Raw genomic sequence first — 19190 nt, forward strand, 5'->3', positions numbered from 1 at the left:
CCTGAATTTGGTCTTTTGCAAACCATCTTAAGGGATTTTAATCGATACAGCTATGAGCAGTTTGAGGAATTGTGGGAGGGGAAGAAAGTTAGTTCTGAGATTCACAGCTATTTTCCACAAGTCTTACTTAATCAGTATGTGTTGTACAACATATTTGTAGTCTTTGAAGGAGATGCAAAATTAATAATTATCTTAACGGAATAACGCACAATTTTGCAGAAGTTAATATATTTTATTTTCCATCCAATTTTGTGTTTATTCCAAAAATAATTTTGTCTTGAATCAATTTTTAGAGAACCGTCAACTTTAAGGTCTAGCCGCAACAAAATTGAATTTCATCATAGCCCCTTTGTCCAGTCTGTTTAGCCTGATGAAATTATTGCTTGCACTGTTGAATACACATTCTAAAACAATGAAGCCAAGGATCTCAGAATAGACTACACAGTGAGCTGTACAAAAACATTGTGAAATCACTAGTGCACCTGCAAGTCAAATAAAGGGGCTAATTTAACCCGAGTTCTTTCACGTTCGTTAGTTTCCGTGAGACGCATACGTTTATTCGTCACGATGTCGTTGTCGGAGAAACCCGCCCCCTTTCTCTTTGGAGAAGACAGTCGGCCATTTTAGGCTCATCAGTCGTCATTTCACATCGCTACAGTAGGACGGAGAACGTCAGGACTCAATTTCATCATATTTCTATTCCAACTGTAGTGGAGAATTGCCTACTATGAACTGAAACTTCCTAAAATCAAAACAAGTAGATCCTAGTGAAGTGACGCATAAGCCAGTAGATTCCAGTGTCGAGTTGTAATTTTTTGCACCTCAATGTAGCTAGAGGAAAATGGCTGTGGAAAGCATGACTGTCCATCCAAACTCCCCAACTACCAACCACGAACACAACAGTCTCCTGACTGACGAAAGGTCGAGTAATTCTACAATCATATTTAAATGAAATTATTTATTTGTCCTCTGCTTTGACACAAAAAGCCGGGGGTTTCTTTTTCTTTTTTTTCTGTCAGAGGGATTAAACTCGCCTTTTCTGGAAAACGAGTACAGAGGTAAAGAACGCCATGTTTACACGACAACGCCAACTGGGAGGCCAAATAGCACCTGGGACAACCTTTTATTCCCCGTTTCTTTTTTTCCTCATTACGTTATCACAATCAACGTTCAATCGACTCGAAGGAAAAAGACGAGGTCGAAACAGCTGATCAATTATACTTTTCACCGCCATACTCGCCAAATCAACGGTTATAAAGCAACGGTTAATTACGTTCCCATCTCTAACAGCCGTTTACTCACTAATTAATTAACGTTGATTCAGTCGTGTGTGTGTGTGTGGTGACAGTTAATGTGTTGCCATAGGAGCAACAAATTAAAGCGATTGTCTTTTTTGCTAACTACGGGCCTCTTCCAGGCTAACCTAGCCACATTAGCACGTTAGCTCACAATGCTACCAACGAATGCAGTAGTTGGCAAGACAGCGGGCGGCTAAGCTAACGGCTAACTGTTTTTGTGAATGGTAATTTGCTACTCTTTGCGTTTCCGCTCGTTGCGTCGTTAAATCGTAAATATCGTATACCAGCATTTTAAAAATCAGTATGATTAATCAAATCGTCGATCATATCATGCTCGTTTTGAGTCTATTCGCTCATTTGGCATAAACGTTAAGTGACTTGTCGCTCTGTAAAGTCTACGCAGTTTTAAATTGAACACGAGTCACTGCCTTTTTGACCTAAATAAAATATTTTTAAGTAATGTTTTTCCCCAAAACCCTTTGACCTTTGGTGTTTCTTCTCCCCAGGTCTTGAATGTTGACTTTTAAAATCACTGATTGTGAAATGTCCAGACAAATCTAAGTTATTGCCTGTTAATTTACTGAAGCTAACCTCCTAAACGCGTATGTCCTAATGTTTATCATGTCTTATATTTGTCTAACATCACTTTTATTCACAGTCGTGCCCACACTGACCCATCCCAAACATCCACAAAAGTCCCCCCAAAAAAGTGTAAAACGTCTGCAAAGCATCCCTGTGTTTCAAGTCAAACACAAAGTTCCCTTTTACCACAGTCACCAGTTGGCACGTTTTCTGTGTGTTACCCAGTTGGCCCCATTTCCAAGTCCCACAAATCCCACTAGTGTCCCCAAAAGGCTAGGGAAAAAAACAAAAACAAACTTTGAATGGTTTTGAGTGCAAAATGTGAAGAAAACCTGTCACAGTAAGTATTCCCCATTTTAATCATGGCCCTTTGCTTATAGAAGTAAGTTGTAGACTCAGCCACTGAGCTAACAATGTACCATAATGCATGGTGAATCCTTTGATTCAGTCATCCTTAACAGATGAGTATAATCTTGTGCTCTGTTGAACTTTGGGAACTTTTCATAGATGTCTGCTGGTGTGGTGTGTTCGGAGCTTTCACAGTTTGGTTTTTGAATGGATTTAGATAGAAACTTGTATACTGTAGTTGACATTGATGAGAGGCATTGCACAGCAGGACTTTACTTACCTCACAGTGGCATATTGTTCCTTGTGTAGGGTCTACTCAATAGCTCATTAATAGCAGCTCTTCTGCTCTGTTGACCCAACATTGGTGTTGCAAGATGTCTGTTAACCTAAGTTTCCACTGACCTCCTAATTTCACAACTGAGCATAGATAATACTGGAGGGGATGCATTTATCTACATTTTAACCTTTTCTCCAAACCAGCACATTGTTGGCAGCAGTTTTGGTGTCTATCTTGATTGGCCAGAGGGGCCATCAGCTTCTGCCCATAGTGAGTCCCAGCCACTCCCCATTGACAACAACCTGATTCCATAATGCAGCCAAATCCCTGGGCTATAGTAGACACTATGGCAGGAGTGTTTTCTCTGTGCTGGCTCTGGCAGGTTTTGAACAGGCCAGCTTCAGATCACATGCCAATAGTGAGGTAGAGGAGTGACTTGGCTGTTGAGGTGATAGTCCAGAGTTTGTGGTGTTTGGATTGAAATTCAGCAGCTGGTGCAGAGCAAAGAATCTGTCCAGACTTTGGCAAGTACTCGAGGGAGGGAGATAAAAAAAAAAAAAAGCTGACAAACGATTTTGTCTTAAAATTATTTTTAGGAAAATTGCACCAGGGTAGCTGGTTTTCAATACTGTGGTTTTATATTGTGTAATTAGTGCATATAGCCACTGTGTAGTATCTGTATTAATACCATTGGAGATACTCTGCATTGTATGACATCCCATGGGTTTTGGACTTCATTGTGGCTCTAGTACTAAAACAAAATCACTTCAGTAGGAAGACAAATGTTGTTTTTTCTTGGTTGTGTTCTGCAATAACAGCAACTGGCTCATGCACTAACTTCAGGAGACTGTTAACTAAATTATCTGCGTTAACTAATGCAGTACTTTAACCTTTAGCAGGTTTCTGATAATCTCAGTCTACATTGTGGTTTCAGGGAAAAGGTGAATACACCAAATATGTTGATTTTTACAGCATTTGACGAAAAAACAAAGTTGTGTCAGTTTAAATATTTGTGATCAATATATCAAATAGGTTTGTGGCTAATGTTCGCTGGAAGCTTTGCGTGTGTATAGCTGTGGTGATGGTTTTTGCTTTGCTGCTCAGCATTGTGTCAGTGACACACAGATGAAGCACAGATTGTTAAGGCAGATTCTCGTGCTTTCCTCAGAGGAAGCTTGAACGCTGAGGATGTGGTGCGGTGCAGTGTACTCAAACGGTGCAGCTGACATTTTGTGTGAAAGCAGGTTGACTGTACCAGCCACCTGCGTTGTCTCAGCTCACTGTGTGTGCTCTGTGGGACAAAACGGTTGTAGAGATATTAAATATTATAACGCATGTGTCTTGTTGATGAATTGTGTTCACACCACCCTGGCCTCAGGCCTTGTTCCCTTCCCAGCCTGTTGCAGACTGTGCTTGTCAGCCTGCTGTGGGCGTGGGCCTTTGTGGGACAGCCAGGACCTTGTCACTCAAATGGGGAGTGATTAATACTTTGTCTCTTCATGGTAGATTTGACCCCTGCTCTAGTCTGTGCGCTATATCGTACAGTGTCCTTGCTAATGAGAATGACAGACTGAACAATGGCCAGTCTGGCCCTGGAAAGAACATCTTTGCTCAGTAGCTGGTTGTGGTCTAGGTCTTGGTGACTGAAAGGGAAGGAAACAGTGCATTTTAATAATTATCCCAGGAATTTGTCACTTTTTTTATTTTTAAATTCAGAAACTTGGATTAACTATATCTAGAATCATTTCCTGAACTGCATATGTTACCTTCTTAATGTCTACAGTAAACTGTAGGCTTTTTAAGCTTCTTAAAAACTTATTCTGCCTTTAACAAGAAAATCAGAACTCTATATATGGTCAAAAATATAAACCAGATTTCTTTGCATGTAGCCTAGTAGTTTTGCAGTGGCATGTGAACATAATGTGTGTATTGACTAGTCAGCGGTGTAGGCTAGACTGGAGCTACACTATAACCAGTGGAGTTTGTGTAAACACTGAGTGAGTACTCCTGAACATAAGTGACAAAAACAAAGTGCTTTTCAGTCGTACTTAACATTTTATTACAGGCTCCCCTCTGGGTTACATGATGAGAGTCAGTTTTGGTGATGACTTGCCTCACAGTTGGTGGTTTATAAGTGGATCTGTGTAGGTGATGCATATAAAGAATTGCTGCCTGTTTCTTTAATTTGTAGTAGAAACAGTCATCAGTAAGAAACACAGGAACATTATACACCTGGCAGAAATGTGACACACACAATATGTCTCTTCCTTCTGTACCCATATGACATAAATCACTATTCGTAGCACACAGTCGTTGAAATCACACCAACAGTCGCCCTGACACCTTATGACAGAAAACAGGCAAGGCAATTTTATTTGTATAGCCCGTTTTTACAAACAGTTGCTACAACAGCTCGCTATCAGCAGTTCCAAGTGGGTCAAAGGCCTCCCATTTTATTAATCACATATCAATATTAATCTATGTTATTTCCCAGTGCTGTATATACAGAAGGTCGCGTTTCAGCTTGAATTATATCTCAGAAACCCTGTTTTTTACAACTTGACCAAGCCTCTGTACTCTGTTTTCCCTCTCGTATAAATGTGAATATTGAAAACAAAACAAAACAAACTGATTTCATGTTTTCCATTGTTTTAAAATGATCCATAAATGATTTTTGAATGTTTCACCTTAAACTTTTGGATGTGGCTGGGGGGTGAGGCCACAATGGTTAGGAATATGAGATATATAACGTGCCTCTATGTGCATTGTGACGATACACAGGCCAGAGGATGGAGAGCTGGAAGAGGGCGAACTGGAAGATGATGGGGGAGAAATTGAAGAAGAGGAGGTGGGTGGAGGTGCGTCTGCAGCGGGAGGCGGCGGAGATGGGGGCGAAGACGCAGGCGGAGGAGGTGAGGCAGGCGAAGGGGCCGCGGAGAGGCCCCAGCGAAGTAAGGAGCGCCACGCCAGCAGTGAAACCGACGACGAGAGATCGCACCGTCGCAAGAGGAAGAGGAAGAAAGAGAGGGAGCGAGAAAGGGAGAAGAGGAGGGCCAAGAAGAAACGCAAATCCAAACACAAAGTGAGAACTGGAAAGACCCCGCACACACACAGCTCTCTGCATCCCTATATCTTTATCCAACATGTTGAATATGGGTCTTACGTCTCCTTCTCTTTGTGTCACTCTCTCACAGCGTCATGCATCGTCTGATGACGACCACTCTGACTTCAGTGATGAGTCGGACTACAGTCCCAGCGAGAAGAGGAAGTATAGAGAGTACAGTCCTCAGTACCCGCCTCCTGTAAGTTGAAATGACGACATAATAATCTCAATCAACTTTCAAGTACTTTTATTTCTTTTGATTTATCAGTATATTCAAAATGTCATTTTTGTGGAAAGTGAAATCACCTCATGTGTTACTGTTTACTCATCTCTAGTCTCATGGAGGCTACGGAGGCCCAAAGAAGGGCGGCTACATGAAGATGGAAAAGCAGAGCTATGGAGGCTACGATGACTATGAGGAGGACAACTATGAAGGAGAGGAAGAGGAGGAGATGGTGGATGAAGACTACGACGACTTCACCAAGGAGCTCAACCAGTACCGCAAGGCCAAGGAGGGAGGAGGTCGCGGTGGCCGAGGTGAGTCCATGGCAGTTTGATTTAGAGCTGTTGAAACTGAAATTCAGACTTTGATGCTGCATGTTTACCCTGCTGTGGAGGACGGAGGATAAAATGTCTAAACTAGGATACACCAGACAACAGAGTGACATAAGGCCAGGCTGTGAAAGAGTCCTTTGTTGTTTTGTGAGCTGCATTAAAATATAAAGTTATTCATACTTTGATAGTATTAATTATTGTATAAATGTGTAATACTGTGATCTTTTAGGTAAGTTGTGCCTCCAAGTGACAAAAACTCAGTGGATAGTAGCGTATTCATCACCCTTCAGTTGCTTTGTAGCGGTGACGCAGTTTCATTTGCACAGTTGTAGTCAGACAATGGAGCCTATGTGCCAACACTGTCTTATCAATCTAAATTGTGTAGATAAGTCAGTGAACATCTCTCATGCCTTAGTGGCTCCCTCTGTTTCTCTCTGTGTCTCTGCAGGGGGCAAAGGTCGTATGAAAAGCATGAGAGGCCGAGGAGGAATGAGGGGAGGAAGGAGGGGTAGAGGAGGCAGAGGAAGAGGAGGAGGAGGAGGACGAGGTGGAGGTGGAGGAAAGATGGGAGGAGGAGACAACGACGATGGAGACGGATATGGAGACGAAATGGAGGTGAGGTTCAGCGCTCAAAGTGAAGCCTGTTGTCTGTTTGCTTTGGTCGAAATCCAGGCAACGAGTTTTCATCCTGTTTGATTTGCTGTGTTTTGTGTGTTTCCACAGTGGTTGAGATATATTTCACATGGCAGTATTCCAATGCACAAATACCAACACTAACAAATCAAACCTGTTGGTGGTCTCCATAGCAAAAGTGTTTATTTTACCCAGAATATACTTATCACATAGTTTATTGTTTTCAATTTTCCATTTTATTGATAATTAGCTTCTCTACTTGGTCATACAGCCAGTGACACTTCAGCCATAATCCCTCAGAATATTATATTATTTAAAATGTTTTCTAAACGAAAAATTTAAATGAGCTGCTTCATGTTTTGGTCTGAGCTGATTCTGTAGTTATAATGTGCTGTGGACTAATGTTCTGGTCAGACCATCCTTTCACATACCGTAGGTCTCCAGTGAACACTTGTGATCAGATCTCACTTCCCTCGTCTATATGCAAATGAACAGGTGTGTGTTGTTATTTTTAGAGAGATGAGAGGTTGAGCAAATCATCACTCTGCTAACAACTCTACAGTAAAATTAGGTTTTATCTGTTTGAAATATCAAAATATTTCCAGATCATTATGAAACTTTTGAAACTAATAAGACTGTGACAGAGGACGTCATTCAATGTGGCTAGGACACACTGCTAAAAAAAAGACAACTAGCCTGTGCCTCTTGGGTGCCGACCACTTGTGATGACATGTTAACACCAGATCCGAACAAGTGACACTCATTAATGACACATGTTTAATCAGTCCTTACAGTACGGAGAGGATGACTACGACAATATGGGGGATGATGACTATGATGACTACTCAAAAGAACTCAATCAGTATAAGAAGTGCAAAGACAGAGGCAGAGGTGAGTTCAGCTCCAGGTTTGATCCACAGGAGACACTATGACAACCATGTGTGCCTTCATGTCACCTGTATTGCAAATTGAATTTACACTCACTGCCTTTACTTTCTGCCCCAGGAGGTAAAGGTGGCCGCGGGCGAGGCAGAGGTAAAGGAGGGCGGGGTATGATCAGAGGAGGAAAGGGTCGAAACAGAGGGAGAGGAAGAGGAGACATGGGACATGACGATGACAACAACGGAGACATGGACAATGGGGTGAGGCTTTTCTTTTGATTAGATCACTCCAGAGAGTCCTGATGCTGAGTCTGAAACGAAATCTGATAATCCATAGTAGATCAATAAAAATGTGTGTGTTGGTTTGTGTTTGTGTGTTTCAGGATGGAGGTGATGGACATGGACCAGGACCAGGACTAGGGAGGAGGAATATGAATGAGAAGCACCAGGATAAGAAAGGAAAGGCTATTTGCAAGTATTACATCGAGGGAAGATGCACCTGGGTAAGAGAAAATGAATGTCAGATTTTTTTTTTAGCTTGAAATATCGTTGTTGACCTGGTTACAGTTTAGACCGTGGAAGGGCATGTGTTGTGAATTTTAAAGCTTTCATGCTACAAATTTCATAATAAATTTGTATTTGGTTATACTTTAAAATGTGTTTGGGGCTGATTCCTTAAAAATGCTGAATGCTGAAGTTGTTTGTAGCAAAGTTGTAGTCAGCTGGATCTCAGAAACTAGTCTGGTCTAATAGATTGGCATTTGAAACTTAGTACACTGTTAAAAAAGACTGATAATACTACATTTAATACCAGGCAACACAGTCTAGTAACAGCACAGTTCTCTTCAGGTTGGTCTTTGACACACACATCTCACTACGATCTTGTTTCACCACCAGGGGGACCACTGCAACTTCAGCCATGATATTGAGCTTCCAAAGAAGAAGGAGCTGTGCAAATTCTACATAACTGGCTTCTGTGCCCGGGCCGACCACTGTCCCTACATGCATGATATCCTTTACTACTTAGTAAGAGAAATCAAGTGAAAATGGTTTGTTTCTGAATAGATGTAATGAAAAAGTAAAGCAAATGACAAATGTTAACAGTATGTAGCTACATGAAAATTGAACTACCTAAAAAATGAGAGTTGTGCATGAATCTTTCTGTGAGTGTTTCCCCTTAACTCCAGTGTTACGTGAATTCCCCTGTAAGCTGTTCCACACAACAGGAAACTGTGTGAATGGTGACGAGTGTATGTTCTCACATGAATCCCTCAACGACGACACTCAGGAGCTGCTCAACAAGGTAGGGTGCAGCTTTTGTTTTGCTTTGAAGTTGTACAGTTTTCAGACTGAAGTTGTTTGTGTTCATAAACAGAAATGTGTCATGGATGCTTTTATAAAAAACCTTTCAGACACTTAGCAGTGGAGATGTTGTGACCTTGTTTTCCAGATGTTGGCAGAGGATGCAGAAGCTGGAGCTGAGGATGAGAAGGAGGTGGAGGAGCTGAAGAAGCAGGGGATCAATCCTCTTCCCAAACCCCCTCCCGGAGTCGGCCTCCTCCCCACCCCTCCTCGGCCTGTTCCTGTAGACCCCAACGCAGGGGCTGGAGACTTTGGTGGACCTGTGCCAGGGGACTTCGGGGGTCTTCCAGGACCCAACCAGGGGCCCATTCCCAATAAAGGACCACCAGGACCAGTTCCTGTTCCTGGGCCCAATCCTTGTGCTGGTCCCCCTGTTCATGGCCCAGATGGAAGTCCTTACCAAGGCATGCCCCCAAATCCTAACTGCCCACCTCCCCACATGGGGCCCCCACCTCCTTGTCCTGCAGGGGGAGGCGGCGGTGGGAAGAAAATCCCCTCATTGTTTGAGATTAAAGTTCAGCCGACAGGACAGCTGGCTCAGAAACTCGCTGTCAGGTAAGAGGTCAGAAAATAAAAGTGAAGAGTAAAAAGGAATCCTTTTATGTATATGTAGCTGGCGATCTGGTGTAGTCGGGAGGTCAAATGAAAGTGTAATAATAGAGCACAAAACAGAATTAGTAGTTTTTGTATTGTGATAACACTTTCCTCCCAGCTACCCACTCTAAACACTTTGTTATAATTAAATTCAACTAGATTGGTGTGGATTAAGTTCATTTTTTCTGATAAAGACAAACCAGATGTTAGATCAAACAAAGACAAAGACAAACCCTCATCACTCTAACTTACTGTGCGGTCACAACAAAAGCTTCAAAAACACCAGAAGTCATTCATTTTCAATGAGAGCGCCGGCTCTCATTGAAAATGAATGGCTCCTTAAAATGACCAGTGCGATCAAACTCTGACGTGAAGAGTGACCAAAGTGGCTAAAAATATTTTTGCCGCTTTGGACGCTGTGTTGTTTGAAGCGCATCCTCGGGCGACTTTGCCTCTTTGGTAGCTTTGGTGTGAACGCACAGTTAGAGTAAAAAAACAACCGTAACCACCTGATTCACTGCTCTTCGTCTTCTTTTAGAAGCCAGGGCCCCAGCACCGGCCAGGGCCAGGCCACAGCACCTGGACCTCAAGGCGCCCCTGGAGCCACCCCTCCCCGCTTTCCTGCCCCTCCAGGCATGATGTCCCCTGACATGCAGAACATGGGTCCCAATGTCGGGCCGCCGAATATGGGCCCAGGCGGACCACCTATGATGGGAGGGTTTGCATCGGGCGATGGCCCCCCGCATGGAGGCCCCATGCCCCCAGGTCCTAATCAGGGTGGAGGGAATTTCTTCAATAACTTCTTCAATCAGCAGGAGGGGATGAACATGGAGGGAGTGGTACAAGAAGGTGAGAGAGTCAAACCGACTTTGAGCTGATGGTCATAAACTGTCTGTCTTTGTGCTAATGAGGACCCTCACTGTTCCCTCTCAGGTGACAACTATCAGGGTTTTACTGGCATGGACGAGAGAGGAGGAGCAGGGAAGTTTGGTAATCAGTCAGGCGGTCAAGACGGCTCTGCCAACGGAGCGTCGGCCAATCAGGGTGGAATCTCTGTTCCTGACTTCCTGCCTCCAGCCCAGCGCGTCCTTTTCATGAGGATCCAACAGAAGCAGCAGGAGGAAGAGGAACGAGCGCGCAGGATGGCTGAGGGAGGAGCAGAGAAGACCAGAGACACTGAAGGTGAGTCGTTTATTTTTATTTATTTATTTATTTGAAAAGGACAGTGTGCAGTGACATGAATTATTGAGAAAAATAAAAAGATGGCTGCACCAGATTTAGCGGAGCCGCTAATTTCCATCTGTAGGCCTCTCAGGAAATGGGGTAACATGGGGTACTTAAATAAATATAACAAGGATTTTGACAGTCCTCACTTACCGTCACAACTGCCCTTTTTCATAGATAGTGGCTATTGTAGGTGTAGCTACAGAGCAGTTATGATTATTAAGTTACGACTATTGTTCATTTAATTGTGTAGTTCACAGTTGTGCAGAAGTGACTGTCAATAAAAGGAGCTGTGATTGTTTAATTTTTTTTTAAAGGGGCGTCTAGCAAAATGAAACTTTCACAGTTACAATTAGTGTCTTTTAAAAGTTGGTACTTTTTGATACGATTCAAGTGTTTCACACTTTGCCACCTTCCCAACAGTCGACACAAATCAAACTTGGTGTTTCTTTTCTACTCCAGGTGATTCAGGGAACTGGTACTCCAGTGAGGATGAAGATGGAGGTGGTAGCGTGACCTCAATTTTAAAGACACTCCGTCAGCAGACGCAGGCTCCCCAGAAGTCTGACGGGCCGCCCAGTGACCCTCGCCTGCTCAAGTCCTCCCCCGCCAACCCTCCGCCTCGCCCGGCAGACCCACGCTTGGCTCGTGACCCGCGCCTGGCACGTGCTTCAGAGTCTTCCCAAATCTCTGACTCCACCCACTCCATGCCCGCTCCATCCTCCGGACCGCCCGCAGACCCCAGGTTAGCCCGACTAGCTGCCGCCGCCTCGGCCGGATCCGCCTCCCACTCGCCCCCCGCTGCTAAAGCAGAGCCTCCTCTGGTCTACAAGCCCCCACCACTCACGACCCCGGCAGCAGAGGAGGAGGAGACGGAGCGGGTTCTGCGGGACAAGCCCGTACCGATTCCCCTGGACCCGCTCATGGGCATGGCTCTGAAAGACCCTCGCTCTCAGCTGCAGCAGTTCAGCCACATCAAGAAGGATATTCTCCTCCACATGCCGGCCTTTTCCAAAACCATCACCTGGTCTCCTGAAGACCTCCTCCCTCTTCCTCTGCCCAAGCAGGACTTCCTGCCGCTCCCCCCAGGCATCCCCCCCGTGTCCACTCTAGACCCCCGTCTGTCCCGCACTCAGCAGCCGCACCACGCCACGCTCCCTCTCTCTCAGCCTCCTCCTGTTCAGTCTCCCCCCTCCCTGGACCAGCCGGCTCCCTCCTCGTCCTCCGCCGCCTCCTCCTCCTCCTCCTCCCTCCCGGACTTTGAGCTTCTGTCTCGTATCTTGAAAACTGTCAACTCCAGCCCATCCCAGACCCCCTCCCCTCCTCTGCTGCCCACCCCTGCCGCCCCCATCACACTGTTGGGTCCGCCTCCCGCCATGCCTCCCGCACCATCAGAAAAGCCCGCTGACCCCCGCATGGCCCGTAAAGCCCCCACAGACCCCCGTCTCCAGCCGCAGAAGTCGGCGCTGAAGCAGCCATCGGAAGCAGCGCCTCCCCCCGTCCCGTCTACATCTCCAGCGCCAACATCTGGCTCCCCGCCCCCTACCATCGCCCCCTACGACCCAAGGTTGCTCTCCTCAGGCGGGACAGGGCGCGGTGTCGGCGCCGGAGCACCAGGGGGAGCCAGCGTGCTGAGCAGCATCAGTCTGTATGACCCTCGGACTAATAAACCAGGCAGCCCTGGTAACAACTCCCCCAACTCAGCCAGCACAGAGTCCAAACCCAGTGAGCCCCCGACGACTAAACCCAAGTCCAAGGAGCCCCTTTTTGTTCGGAAGTCAGCGCTGGACCAACCGGAGCCGGAGAAAACCGGAGAGCAAGGGACAGATCGATACAACAGCTACAACAGGCCCCGGCCCAAACCTGCACCCTCGCCTAACTCCGCGGCCCAGGGAGGGTCCGCTGCAGCCGCTGCAGCCGCAGCCGGAGGGCAGGGCGCTCCCGGAGCCGCCGCAGACCAGGGGCCGGCAGGCGTCCACAACCTGCCGGTGTCCTCGCTATTTGGCGTAGTGAAACAGGCAAACAAGCCGGGCGGGACAAGTAGTCCCTTTGGTGGAAACAGCCCGGCGCAGCCCGAGCAGGCGACCACGGAGCAAGACAACGCCTCATTGAAGGACGTTTTCAAAGGCTTTGACCCCACAGCCTCACCCTTCTGTCAGTGACCCCTCACGTCGGCCGTCAGCTTGTTTTAACATTTTTCGAACACCAAGCAGATGAGTGAAAAAGGACAGAGAGAAGCGCACTGAGGCGTCTGCTCCCAAGACTGGTTAACATAAACTTTGTGAACAAACTGATGCGACGCAACACGTTTTATGCACACACAGACGTCTTCACGGCAGTGTTGCAGATTCAGATTCTATAAAAAAGACTCTTGGGTTATGGGAAGGGTTTAAAACTAAATCTCTAAATTTCTATTTTAAACAAAGTTATTGATGTATAAATAAATATATTCTCATCATCTCAGTGTTTAGTGAGAACAGTTATTCAGACAGCAGCAAAAACACGTGTGTTGTCACCTCGTTTCATAATTGTTTGCATTTCAGAACCTCTGCTCTGTGGTTTATGTTTTGTTTTATTTTAGATCTTCTCTATGAACTGTTTGATGTGCTCGTCTATATTTCTGGACAGTTAAAAGTTGGCAGTGCTCTCAGCCACAGATGGACGGATTAGGTTATGTTTATTTCTCCACCCTTCACAAAAATATTGCCTATAAGTGGTATTTTTTGTGATTAAAACAGCACTGAGGCAACTCCATTAGCACTGTTTCCCATCAGAACCGTATTTCCCTCTGTGTCACTGTCTCTGCATCAATCTTTTGTTTGTTCCTTTTAGAAACTGTTGGGTTTTGTCTTACAAAGGCTTACATTTTGTCCTTGAGCCGTCGCGTCGCATTTTCTGCAGAAACGCTTGCAAATACCTACAGTTACTAAATCTATATTCAGCTTGATTTTGTTTTTAGTATTTATTTTTCTACTTGTTTGCACTGTCAGTTTGTGACCTCTGTGTTAATGCGAAGCTCCTCTGGCTGTTCACACACGGTTTCATATCAGGTCTTTAGCTCTTACTCAAGGCAGGTCACTTCACAGCAGGTGACCTGTGACCTCCAGAACTGCCTCTCTGCACCACTACACCACTGCTGATCCTTTTTACCCCCCACCTCAGTTCTCCCTCAAGTGTTCTTGTCACTAAAAGAAGAAAATGTTTTCTAATGACATTTTGTTTCATCAGTCTGTGAAATAACCACCTCTTAAGCTTTAAGGTATCAGACATTTGCTGCTCAGAGTCAGATTACTAAAACATCAGCATGTCCCTCTCCGGTGGCACATTTGAGCTGGCTGATTGTTAGCTACAGCATCAGTGGTGTTGCAGAGATATTTAACAAGTTTGTATTTTTTCCCTCTCTCTCTGCTGAAAAGGTTTCATTCAATGTGTAAATTGGACAGCCTTGGTCAGCATTTATCTTTTTGTTGTTGTTGTTGCTGTGATTCACTTATTCAGAATAGTGCAGAATGGAACAAAGTCGTAGAGGACGTGGCTGCAGATGTCTGAGGATGGCAAAAAAAACCCAGAAAAAACAATGAACAGCCTTTGGCTCCAGTGGTTGGTGGCAGTGTGACAATCAAAGTAGACTTGGACCTAAAATTCAGTTAATGCATGAATGGTGCATTGATGTGTGCAGGAGCTCCCTCTACTGTCAGCCTGAGCTCGGTGTAGGGAGAACATGACTTGTGTTAAAAAGACGTTTAACTCAAACTGAATATGTTTTCTCTCAGTAGAGGAAGACCACACTTCATGGTAGAAATATTCACAGGATGAGTGTTTGAAACCTCTTTCCACATCATCCCCGACTCGTTTCTACCTTTACACCGCAAACAGTTTTGGAGAGACATGAGCATGGCGTCTGAAGCGCAGGGTGAGGGTGAAGTACTTGTTCCCGTTTGACCTGATGATGAGCCAGGGATTTTATCCACAGGCTTGTTTTGAAGATCTTTAAATGTGGGGTCACTGTGGTGGAGCTGATTCCAGAAGGTTAAGATGACCGTCTTTATGTATAAATGTTGATCATTTTAATTTATTTTTTTATACTCGGGGTAAATATACTTCCTCATTTGTCATTTTTGAACTGAATCGTTTTATATGTCAGGACTATGAAAGTACCACTCACCTCAGTGGGATGCAGGCAACCTGTAACAGTGTGAAGGGGAGAAAGGCTTATTTTTTTATTTGGTTCCGTGTAAAAAGACTCAAACTAACAAAATATTCACTATTGGCTCCCTCCTGCCAGGCCGTCAGTCCACCTGACAGGAGGCTGAGTGTCAGCTATAGCAAGTGTGAAAGTTATTGTTTATTTGTTCCTTTTATGACTTTGTTATTTTGTAAATTTATTTTATGTTTTTTTTCTCTCTTTCTCTTGCTATGTAAATTTGACCAGTATCCCGTCTTTGGAGGAGTGGAGTTTTCTAACTGTACACTGTAGGTGAGATTGTTGAAGTATTTAAATAAAGTTGATACATGATCAATTAGTTACAACTGGTTTAAGTCTCTCTCTCTCTCTTTCTTTTTTTTTTTTTACCTTTAGGTGATTCATTTGACCAGTTCATATATCCCATGGTTATGAATCCTAAATGAATAAACATTTCTTTTTCTCAAGCTAAACATTGCATTTCTGCCCTCGCAGCAGTGAGCATCTTAGAAAAGCAGAGTTTTCTGCGGTGAATCTCACAATTTGTCAAAGTGTGGCTGTGAATCCGTACAGTGTGTTCACAGCAGGAACAGCTGGAACAATAATGTCTCTGGTCACAGCAGGCAAATATAAAATCTCTTTTGTGAGATTTTCTCCCCTTATCATCAGTGGGATTGTGTAGTGCTCATTTTCCTGTGTTTCCTGAAGACACCTCTCGCAAAGTAACAACAAATGCTTATTTTAAGCTACTTATAGAAGCAGACGGGTGGGGTGCAGAGAATCCGGACTATTCAGTCCTGTTGAGGCTGTGGGCGCTGAATTGACCTTTCTTTCCTGTGACTATTTAAATTTACTTTTCCTTGTTCTGACGTCCTGCCTGTCCACTTCTGCAGTTCAAGTCGTAAATTATTTAAAAACGCTCTTTGACCCAGAACCCAAAATCAGTTCATTTTTCACAAGCAGGCGTGCTCTGACATTGTTGCTATCTTTAGGACTCCGGTGTTTGAAGCCGTGTGGCTCTGGGTTTGGCCTCCGTGGATTGGATCAGCACCACAGCAGCACGCAGTTTGTTTCCCTGTTAGCAATGATCCTCCAGTGAGTCACTTCCTGCTCCCCTCCCATCCTGCAACACTGGCTCCAGGAAGACAAACTATTCATCCAGTACCTCAAAGGTTTCCTATCACGCACGCACACACACACACACACACACACACACACTGAGGTGCTGATGATGAGCTACACATATCTGGCTGCCAGTTGCAACCCTTGACCCACAGAGCAGCTGTGGTTTCTCACAGACTTGGGAAACTTTTGGATGGATTTGGGAGTATTTGATGATGATGCAGAGATGAAGTCATGAGGGAGATACTCAAACCAGCAGCTGATGGTGGCAATACTGCTCTAAATTTGACCAAACACCACAGTACCATGGTGCGTATTGAAACTACGGTAAATCAGCTCATCTTTAATGTGACGCAAGCTGGGCAGGTCTTAACATGTTGTTTATAAGTGCCAATGTATTAATCATTTTCCTTTCCACAGCAATTCACACAGAAACCCACACACATTAATCCTTCAGAGGGCTATAATTTAACCTGGTGGATTCCTTGAATGTGCAACTCTGATATTTGTGGGGGCGTGTCACATGAGCAATAAGTTTTGCTTTGACTTGTAGCTGCAACACAGACGGTATCGTTGTGGAAACTAACAAAGTCAATGTTGAATGTGACATCTTCTTATTCTCCTGTTTTCTTGAGTTTTCATGTTTATACAGGTATAGTCACTCAGTCACACGCCTAGTCATAGTCATACTTGCACATATTAATAGTGCAGCTAAAAGACAACAAAGTCAACATTGTTTTGGTGGTCAAACCAAACCTGCTACACGATATAACAGAGCATGTGGGACGTTGTTGCGTCTCTGTCTCCCCTCATTTCCTGTCATCTCCCTACTGTCGTCAGTCCCATAAAGGAGCACAATGGTCAGACTATACCCGTAGGAAATACCTGGTATCACAATACATTTGACACTGAACAATCTATGCATGCACAGTGGATGTGGAGAAATGATCCCAGCCGCAACTGTGTGTGTGCACTACACACCTACTACACTGTACCAGAAAACTACCACATTGAACTTTTTCCCAGTCTGTGTGTGGACAGATTTTGTCAATGCATTCCTGTCACAAATGTGTTAATTGCAGTCATGAACGTTTACAGATGTGTAGTTGAGATCAAAATAAAGGCCAAGTAAGGGATGGGTGTGTCTGACCTATGAGTACTGAGCAGTCATGTAGTAATGTAGTGATGACTACTGGGTGGAAGCATCAACATGTTGCAGCTGGTTTCCATCACAGGATGGAGTCCGGTGCACAAGTGGTACTCGGTTCATGTTTTCTGCAGTGTTTTGTGGGAGTTCACCGGTGACGAGTCGTGTATCTTTTATCAGTAATCTGCTTAGCTCTCTGTCCAGGGAAGCTAACTGTGGTAAGTGTATATATAGATCTGATCCTCTTAGAGGACGGCTTGGGATGGGATTTGCAGATTGACTGCCCCCTCGGCTGCAGTGCTTTTCCTGCACTTGTGGGGGCGCTGTGTGTGAATGCCAGTGTTGATGACTGGATCAACTTTTGAGTCTCCATTCAGAAGATGTGTTTTGTCTCTTGCTGCTTGTTTGTTTCTGTCTCATTATCCTGGGAGTCTGTGCCCCATAAATGTCATAACACTGCAGACAGTTCCCACATGCTCCCATTAACAGAGTGGAGGTCACTGGAGATTTGCTCCTCTCAGAGTGGGCAATTACTATAAAGTCCCTCTTTGTACAAAAACAATTAAACAGCATTTACCAGCAGCTCAGCTTAGCCCGTCATCTATGTCACACACAACATAAAAGTAAAGAACACACTGTTTTCCTATGACAATTTTCTCTCCAGTCTGTGTCTGGGAGCCTGTGTGTCTCTGTGAGCAGCCTGTTGTAAGCTACTGCAGATAACAGCGTGTGTTAAAGGCCAACAATGTACAAATGTAAATTCCTGCCTCTGATTCCCTCTCTGTCTTATTATCAGGAGACAGAACTCACAACAACACAACTGCGAGGCCAGTGGTTTGAAATCTGAATAAATAACTAATAAAAAAAGAATCCATGTTAAAATTTCAGGTCAGTTCAATAGCAAACGCTTGGTTGTTTATTTTCCCTACAGAAATCATCATTCAAATTCATTTATTAGTTTCACATTTTCTGCTGGTCACCCACACCCACACCCACACCCACACCCACACCCACACTGCTGTGTCTTCATGTCACCTCATGGTGCCTGTTCAGACTGTGTCAGCTCTGTGATCTGTTTTATCGCTCGGTTAAGGAGACCAGTAGGAACTGAGTGTGCTGGTCATCTTGTCACACTGCAGCAGATAAAAAAATCCATGTGCGCCAGCGCCACCAGCACTGTGTTATGACTCGATTCTTGTTATATCAGCAGGGCGTGTGTTGCACCGTCAGTGACCTCCAATATCAGTTGTTGTGTTGTGTTAAATAATCTAATGACATTACTTCAGAAAAAAAAGTTGGACAAGTGAGATCTTCATGACTAAACCTGAGTCGGATGGAAAATACATAATTGGACCCCATTAACATTTCCTCATTGATTGACAGCTGTGTCATTTATTGAAGTGTTTCCCTCCATAACATCCATCCATTTTCTATACTGGTGTTTATCCATGCAGGGCTGGAGCTAATCCCAGCTGGCATAAGATGAAGGGGGGGGGGTACACCCTGAACGGGTTGTCAGTCTATCGGGCCATATAGAGACAAGCAACACACACACACTAACACATTCATGCCTATGGGTAATTTAGAGTCTCCAATTAACCTATTGTGCATGACTTTGCTCTGTTGGAGGAAGGCTGAGAACCTGGGGAGAGCCCGCCCCACACAGTCACTGGGAGAACATGTAAACTCCTCCCAGATAGGCCCCAGGCCCGAACCCCATCTCCACCCCCAATAAACCGAACTCTCCAATTATCTTATCACTCCTACAGGAGAGAGTATTTCATCCTCTGTAGATCTGATGACATGACACTCTTCTTGACCGAGCTTTATTCATAACAAAGCCTGCTCATGCTAATACTTGATGTGACAGGTTATAGTCGG

The 19190-nt window shown here is 44.6% G+C and overlaps 1 protein-coding gene across 3 annotated transcripts; it reads left to right on the forward strand.

The window, feature by feature from the left end:
• The first annotated feature begins 605 nt into the window (after positions 1-605).
• On the forward strand, positions 606-15387 carry zc3h4 (zinc finger CCCH-type containing 4). 3 transcript variants are annotated; one of them, XM_085795713.1, is made up of 14 exons: positions 606-921; positions 5287-5587; positions 5700-5807; positions 5944-6145; positions 6612-6778; positions 7582-7687; positions 7802-7938; positions 8061-8180; positions 8575-8686; positions 8871-8980; positions 9128-9594; positions 10172-10482; positions 10567-10815; positions 11320-15387. In XM_085795713.1, the coding sequence occupies exons 1-14, from the start codon at positions 842-844 to the stop codon at positions 13017-13019; spliced, it is 4170 nt and encodes a 1389-aa protein (XP_085651839.1). In that variant the 5' UTR covers positions 606-841; the 3' UTR covers positions 13020-15387. The 3 variants fall into 3 exon arrangements, with proteins under 3 accessions (XP_085651839.1, XP_085651840.1, XP_085651841.1); XM_085795714.1 differs by having other exon boundaries at positions 10175-10482; XM_085795715.1 differs by having other exon boundaries at positions 7591-7687.
• Positions 15388-19190: the final 3803 nt, after the last annotated feature.

The sequence above is a fragment of the Trachurus japonicus genome, chromosome 13 (assembly GCF_045865225.1).
Source record: "Trachurus japonicus isolate A0001 chromosome 13, Traja_1.0".
Classification (NCBI taxonomy): Eukaryota; Metazoa; Chordata; class Actinopteri; order Carangiformes; family Carangidae; genus Trachurus; species Trachurus japonicus.

Excerpts from the sequence above, each read along its gene's own strand:
- zc3h4 (XM_085795713.1), top strand. The coding sequence starts at position 842 with ATGGCTGTGGAAAGCATGACTGTCCATCCAAACTCCCCAACTACCAAC. Across the intron at positions 7,688-7,801 it reads GTGCAAAGACAGAGGCAGAG|GAGGTAAAGGTGGCCGCGGG; the intron begins GTGAGTTCAGCT and ends TTTCTGCCCCAG. Across the intron at positions 8,687-8,870 it reads CCACTGTCCCTACATGCATG|GTGAATTCCCCTGTAAGCTG; the intron begins ATATCCTTTACT and ends CTCCAGTGTTAC.